This window comes from Grus americana, chromosome 4, assembly GCF_028858705.1.
Source record: "Grus americana isolate bGruAme1 chromosome 4, bGruAme1.mat, whole genome shotgun sequence".
Lineage (NCBI taxonomy): Eukaryota > Metazoa > Chordata > Aves > Gruiformes > Gruidae > Grus > Grus americana.
The window spans coordinates 64,495,146-64,502,613 of NC_072855.1; the positions used below are offsets into that span (position 1 = coordinate 64,495,146).

Sequence of the window (7,468 nt, forward strand, 5' to 3'; positions counted from 1 at the left end):
GCTTACAAAATCGACCATATAGCTTTGAACACGGTACTCAGAAATGCTGCCATCTCCTAGCACACTGGCAGCTGTTTGCCAGAAACAATTCCCTGAGGGTCACATAGCCGTCTCTGCTGGGAGACAAATGTTCCAGGTACTTGCAAAACATTTGCCTTGAAAAGCCACAGTGATAACTGACCTGCACAGGAAGGTCTTGAGCAAACTGCAGGAAGACTGTGCTCCTAATGCCTCCGGGCCTCTCCGTCAGCATGACTGATAACTGCTGCTGAATTCGGTGAATCGAAGCGGGTTGTTTACAAGTCCTGACATAATATGTATTTTCCTGAAAGTCTGATAGACAGTAATATGCCATTATGCAGATTGCAGGTGCTGGAAGGTTCCTGTTTTGGCCAGACAACAGCTCTAGGGGATTTTTCAGTATAATGTTGTGTTTCAGTTTCGTGTCTCTTGATGAATAGTTGGTAGAAAAAGAGGGTTTTTGCAGGCTTAAAATTTGATCCAGTGTATGTGGACAGGAGAGCAGGACCCAGCATACCCAGTCCCTCATTCGGTGGTGTGAGCCACCGAGTTTCTCTCTGTCTCAGTTTCTCTCTCTGTCAGATGGAAGTAGTTTTTTCTTTCCAGACAGGGGAACTGCAAGATGCATTGTTCATTTGTATCAGTGTTTGGGATCAAAGGTACTCAGCTTACCAAAGGGCCTGGTTTGGGGTTCCCCAGGGTCAACAACATTGGCCTTTTGAAGCAGTCCTAGTTACTAAGTAATAGTGATGTATTATAATCTGAGTGTATCAGCTACTACATACCGCTCAAGCTGAAACTTCTAAATAGCACCCACTTACAGCTCAAGTCCTGCATCTGCATTCAAGGGCTTCAGTAAACCGGTTTCCAGAAGCACTGAGCTGCAGATATGATGGAAGATGATATAAGCTATGTAAATCTGCAGAAGATCATGCTGCTGAAATCCTAGTTACTGAAGGCTTTTTTGCTTGAAAAGTCTTTCCCGCGTTAATAAATAATGATGGTCACGTAGTTCCAAAAATAAAAGCTAGGATAGTCCTCATTCAGGTGGACGCATACCTGTGTTTATGAATATGCAGAACTATTAATTATATACTATCTTTTTATCCAATTCTCCTCCTAGGATATTAGAATACTTCATTAAGCAGACTAAGTTGCTTCTAGCTGTTGCTGCTCTCAGCTCAAAAATATAATTACATAGGTCTGTGTGATGATGTGATGGGCAGTTGCTGAGCTAACTTGGATATGTTTCTCATGGTGTTTCTAAACATGCCACAGAAGTGTTAGTAAGCACAGGATAATTGGTAACATGGACTGGGACAACAAGATGTCTATTGTTGCTGCTTGACTAAGGACATATCAAACACTAGCTAAGTATCAGAAATAAGGAGAAAGATAACTGCTTTGAAACAGTTATAAAGATTCTGCCTTCTGAAAGGGCCGTTTGGAATGTTTTCCTGTGTTTGAATGACACCTCATTGTCATTTTAAAGAAACACCGAATGGAAAAGGGTCCAAAAGTCTTAGAGCACATCACAGATGAGGCAGAATCTATCCAAAGCTATGGCCGTTCAAGCAGGGCGCTGCCAGAATAGATCTGTTGCCCATCAGCAGGGCCAATGCACCGCTCTGTAGCAGACATGGAATTTCATCCCCTGATATCCCTTGCTTCCCAATGCTAGTCATGGCACTCCTCATACTGGAGCTATACCTGCTTTTTTTTTTTCTTTTCTTCCTTTTTCTAGCTTGAAAAATATCTAGCATCTGGTCCCTGAACAGGGTTCTGGAGCAGGTTTGGTGCAGCAGACAGCTGCAGCAGGTGACTCAACTGAACTAAGTGAGAGAGTGAATAAAACTAGAAAGGACCCAGAAAGGGCACAAATGAATAGAAAAAGAGTGAGAATTTCTGATAATGGTGCGCAAGCCCTTTTTAATTAGACTATCAGTGGCTCTTGTATACCTTTACAAACAAGTTTCTGAACGCAGAATGCCTATTAACGCACATTTTTTTTTGACCCAGGTCAGACCAAAAAGGCAAAAGGCCATATTTTGCCCCATCTTTGCGATTCCCATTGCAACATGTATACCCTGGAGAGCAAATCTGCAACTTTGTGGAAGCATTAACACCTTTTTGGGAAGTTTTATGTTCATATCTCTTTCTGCACACATTACGTATTCCTACCCCCTACAGAACAGGGCATGAAAGGTTTCTGGGAAACTGGGCTCTGCCTTTTTACAAAAGGAGGACAGATGTGCCCTGAAGTCCTCCTACACGATACCAAATGCTGTGCATTCGACAGACCTGCTGGTTAATGATCTTGCCCATAAGTAATGTTTTAACCATAGAGTAGCTTTTGTTTGCTTCAAAAGCCACAAAGCCAAAGAGGAAGTGTAGGAGAACGTGGGCAGGATGGTGGCCAGGAGCCTCATGACCTCATCTTTTTCCGCCACACGGGGATTGGTGGCTGTGCCTGGGACAGGGTTTAAATTCCCCAGATCAGAGATGTCAGGCAGTCAGGGGACAAGGGGAGAAAGCCAGACCTGCTGGGAGCCAACTGGCGGGAGCTGCTGCTGGGATCACTAAGAGTGCTCTTGTCACAGCTGACTCCTCCAGCACCAGAAAAGGTAATTTTTTCCTTTTTTACCTGACCTGTGCCATTCTGTCTGCAGCTTTAGTCAAGGAAGCATTGGACAGGAGATCTTTGAAAACTGCTTCATTGGATGTCTGATGTTTCTCTGTGGGAAAAGGTGTGCTTTTATAGGAGCAAGGTTGCTTTAGCGATGCAAGGTATTATACATAATCCCAATTTTAAACCCGTGTGCTGATAGATGTTGGGAGGGGGTTACTGAAAACGCTGCCCACTGAATCAAGTGCTGGAAACTCAGAGCTGGTACTCAAACACAGAAAGCTTCCTCCCTCATGTAACCACTGCCTGGCAGTGTCCCTGTTTCTCCTGGCAGGCTTGCAGTTTGTGCTGCACACTACTGAATGGATGGGACACGCATCCTTCCCTGTGTAACTCTTGAAATTGCAATACCTCTAACAGCATCCTGTCTCAGGGCCAGCCTTACTAATATATTTTAAAGGTGCCCTTAGTAGCCTTTCTTTCCTGTTATGATTTACCAGAGTTTTCAATGTGTCTTGTTCATCAGTAAATCAGTTTAATTTCTCAGGGACATTCCTTATCCTGGGAATTGGTCTGTTGGCACCAAAATTTACTCTAGCTCAGCACTCTCCTAATTTCAGCAGGAATCACTCATTAAATTGCTAAAACTGCAATGTGAGCAAATATTTCACTTCATCTCTTGCTTGGAAACACAGGTTATTATGTTCAAACTTCTGGAGGGGGAAATAAAAGTCTATCGATAAAAGCAGTTTATGTTCATATAAACTGAGCTTACTCACAGCGACTCCAGTTAATAACCCTGAAAGCTAGTTTTAAAATAACTGAAAAGGGATTCCAAGCTGAGTTTGTCTTGTTCTGTCTCTTCTGACAAAATGATGTTAAACTAAGATAAACCAAAGCTGATCTTTATAGCACGTTGTTTTTCACGAAGTTTTTCCTTTGCCAGTGCAAGTCAGTAGATGACAGAAGGAGTCTCCTTGACTTCTCAGTGTGGCTACTCACGACTGCCCAGCACTTCTCAGTACCTGGTTTTAAAATTCTTGCAGCTTTTGAGTTGCTAAGTCATTGCAAAACCAGCTGGTTGTGGAGTGGTGATGGAGGACAGAGGAAAAAGATTGGCATGGGCAGGTTGAATCCTTAGCGGGGAGCTGGTCTCGGCACAGTGAAGTACACCAGGAGAAAGAAAAAGCCTATGGCATTTTTGTGGTATTTTACCGTGCTGACTCACTATTCCAAAATATTTTCTAGGTAAAACATCACAATGAAGGTGGCAGTTCTGTGTTTCTGCCTTATCAGCATCGCTGCTGCATGGCCAGTGAGTAAACCACAAATGCATATCAGCAATCGCTTGCACATTTTCTTTGCAAGTTAGCAAAAAATTAATACTGACAAATGCTTTTTCTCTTATGTCCTTTCAAGGTGAGTAAATCCAAGCAGCACGCCATTTCTGCCAGCTCCGAAGAAAAATATGTAAGCTCCTTTTGTCTTTCTATTCATTTTTTTTAATGAATCCTTTTGGATTTTTTTCCCCTCTAATACACATTATCTGATACTTGTTTTATGATTGTAGCTGCTTGCAGAACGTGTCCTCACCTGGCTGTTATGAGCCAGTTTCTCAGGTAGCCAAAGCAGAGAGACACTGACCTCAGTAGACTTTTGCCATGTTAGGCATCCTAGTTGTATAGTTTGATAGTTGTATCTCTGGACCAGCACTGGAAACCGTTTTTTCTTCATGTAAAATGTGTAAGCTGTCAGTTAAAAAGAGGACTGTAGTGTGGCACAACTACTATAACCCATATTCATTAGTGTGGATCAGATGCCAATATTTTGTGTTGGAAGAGCATTTTAATCCAATTCCCACGATTTTTTTGAGTTGTGTGAGTGAACTGTATTAGTCTTGTAACTAGCTGTTTGTTTTATACTCCATTGCCAGCTGCTACCCATGTAAAATCAATTCTTTGCTCTGAGAATCAGCTACTGCATTTAGTTTAGACTCTTCATGATGTGAGAGATAAATCATTCTTGGGAAAAGGACCTGAGAATTAGCAGAAACAACAGTCATTAGATATAACTCCAAATTTCACTGAATAAATCTGAGCTGAAGAAACTGATCTGAAATTCCTCAGGCTCTGCCAGTGGGAGAGGCACATCTCTATTATTTTGTTTGGGTATAATGTTCATGTGGGATCACGGCTTGTTCTGAGTCCTCTTCCTACTACAATGAATTGTTGAAGACACATCCTGTACAAAAGGAGTGTGTATTGCAGATGCCACATCTGCCTGAAACCAGAGGTTGTGATGCAGGCAGCTTTGCCTGCTCCTGTATGCTCCTTTGTGAATTAAACCTCCCCTTTTTTTTTTTTTTTTTTTTTTTTTCTCCTGAAGGACCCCAGGGGCCATCACTCACACAGATATCACCACCATCACGTGAACTCTCAGTCTTGGGAGAGTCTGCAGCACCCACAGAATGACCTGGTGTCACCTCAGCAGGTACGGGCAACTAACTGGAAGAGAAAGCAGAGCATCTTTCAATGTCAAGTTTTGCAAGTCAGGATTAAGTGCTTAAAGAATAGTCAACGTGCTGATCAGCTCTACTCTGTGTGCCTTTGTGTGCTAATAGTGAGTTTTATGTTGTTTTCAGACTCTTTACTCTTCAGAAGAAAGCGTGGATGTCCCAGTACAACCGGTAAGTATTTTGAATTGTAAAATGTCAAGCTGAGTGCTGCAGGGCAGACAGTGTGTAGCGGCACTCATTTTCCTCAATCAAATGTGGTTCTTGTGGTAACATCTCTCCCTAAATAAAACATAGCTTCAGGCAGGGTGAGGTGAATTCAGAGCAATTCATGCACATAACTCCTCAACAGTGCATAAGCCCTGGGTGAGCAGGACAGTCTGCGCATCCCACATATATGTTCATTTGTCTGATGCATAATACATGTTTTCCAGCGCTTTCCTGATGTGTCAAGCAAGAGCCATGAAGATGTGGATGATGATGATGACAATGATAATGATTCCAATGACACAGATGAATCTGATGAGGTTGTCACAAGTTTTCCCACAGACATCCCAGTAACTGTACCCTTCCCTCCATTCCCTTTCACCCGGGGAGACAATTCCGGCAGAGGCGACAGCGTGGCCTACAGGGTGAGGGCAAAAGCCACAATGGTGAAGTCTAGCAAACTCAGCAAAGCTGCAAAAAAGGTAAATAGCACTGAGCAGTGGTACCAAGGTTTTTGGAAAAGGGTAGTAAACTTGAAATTGACATGTTATTTTATGGGAGTCAGTTTTGAAAAGGATTGGTGAGGGGAAAGTGAGACATAAGTGAAGGAATGTATTTCCTTTCTCTGGATACCCCAAATTAGGGGGTATTGATGGCTGTCGATGCGTTGAGGCAGGAGCATAGCCTGCTGCTGCAAGCAATGCAGTACTGCAATTTGCACTATCATGACGTACTTGCAGACATGAAATCTGAGGCCAAGATCAAACCTGAGTTTCTCGTAATGTGAAACGTTCATGTAACTCCATAAAACACCACAGTGTCTCCAGGCAGAGATGTATCACACAGTCTATGCAGTGTATGGCACAGTACGGCAGCACCTGTTGACAGATCAGTTCCTCAGGAGTGACAATGGCTCTTTCTTGTTTTGCTTTGTAACACAGCTCATTGTGTATGATACCACCGAGGAGGATGAGAGCACCCTGGATGCAGACAGCCAGCAAGCGGGGTTCTCCCAGGAGGATCCTGCTGCCCACCGCTCCCTGGGGAAGCACGCCATTAGTGGGGAATGGGCTGACAAGAGCCGTGGGCTGGACAGCAGCGAGCTGGACAGCAAGCAGCGTGACCGGAGCATGGAAAACAACAGCCAGCAGAAATTTGATAGCCATGAGGTGGAAAGAGGTGATAGCGAGGCTGGTGTCATAGGGGACAGCCACCAGAGCATGGAAAGCAGGGAGAGCCAGGACCGTGTTTCAGCTGAGATCCCCAATGATAACAGCAATCAAACGTTGGAGAGTGCAGAGGATGCTCAAGATCATCACAGCATTGAAAATAATGAAGTCACCCTTTAAAGGGAGACAAATGTAATGCTTCCCTTCTTTTTCAATTCCTACCTAAGGGGAGGGGGGAGTAGCTTCATTTCAGGTAACTGTTTGTAAATGTAGAGCGTGTGGTGACTTTTTGGGTTTGGGGCAGCTTCTTTACCTAGTGGCCTCCCCTCGGCCGCCAGCAGTGCCAGCGCTCCGCACTGCACGTCACGTTGCGCCGGCCTCATGGGATGCAGTTGGCAGAGGCGCGGGGAAGCGAGATGAACGCTGTCAGACGCGCAGAGTGAGCGTTACCTCTGTGGCATGGTGCTCTCTGTGCTGCCAGCCTGTATTTTGTTGTAACTGGATTTAAATAAAAAACACAAAACCTTGTACCTGTGGGCTGCATTACTGTTTGCTGGGTTGGGGCAGGGGAGAGCTTTCTGGCTGTGTGAGGAGCTTTAATACCGCTCCTTCTTAAAATTATGTGAAATAGCTGTTCCTCCACAATTTATTAAGTGGCTAAAGCCCCTCCGCAGGGCTGCCTTCTGTTCTTACCGCGGCTGAGCGGCGAGCTGGCCTGAAATACCCCGCCGACCTGTGTGCAGCGCTACCTCCGAGGCACCCCAGCGCTTCCCGCCTCACGGCCCAGGGCTTCCAGCCTTGGCGGGGGCGGAGGAGGAGGCAGCGCCGGGCGCACCGCCCCAAGGACCGCGCCCCTCTCTGAGGTCGCGGGGAGGGAAGGAGGCCCCGGCCGCCGCTCCGGCTGGGAGGCAGGGCGACTACATCTCCCTCCCT

The 7,468-nt window shown here is 45.1% G+C and overlaps 1 protein-coding gene across 1 annotated transcript; it reads left to right on the forward strand.

The window, feature by feature from the left end:
- The first annotated feature begins 2,411 nt into the window (after window positions 1-2,411).
- SPP1 (secreted phosphoprotein 1) lies at window positions 2,412-7,065 on the forward strand. Its single transcript, XM_054824601.1, has 7 exons — window positions 2,412-2,645; window positions 3,896-3,962; window positions 4,067-4,117; window positions 5,033-5,137; window positions 5,289-5,333; window positions 5,594-5,848; window positions 6,308-7,065. The coding sequence occupies exons 2-7, from the start codon at window positions 3,909-3,911 to the stop codon at window positions 6,713-6,715; spliced, it is 918 nt and encodes a 305-aa protein (XP_054680576.1). The 5' UTR covers window positions 2,412-2,645; window positions 3,896-3,908; the 3' UTR covers window positions 6,716-7,065.
- The last annotated feature ends 403 nt before the right edge of the window (window positions 7,066-7,468 follow it).

Bases quoted from the DNA above. Each gene is read 5' to 3' on its own strand.
- SPP1 (XM_054824601.1), top strand. From the start codon at position 3,909: ATGAAGGTGGCAGTTCTGTGTTTCTGCCTTATCAGCATCGCTGCTGCA. The intron at 5,138-5,288 runs GTACGGGCAACT...TGTTGTTTTCAG, and splicing joins ACCTGGTGTCACCTCAGCAG to ACTCTTTACTCTTCAGAAGA. The intron at 5,334-5,593 runs GTAAGTATTTTG...CATGTTTTCCAG, and splicing joins TGGATGTCCCAGTACAACCG to CGCTTTCCTGATGTGTCAAG.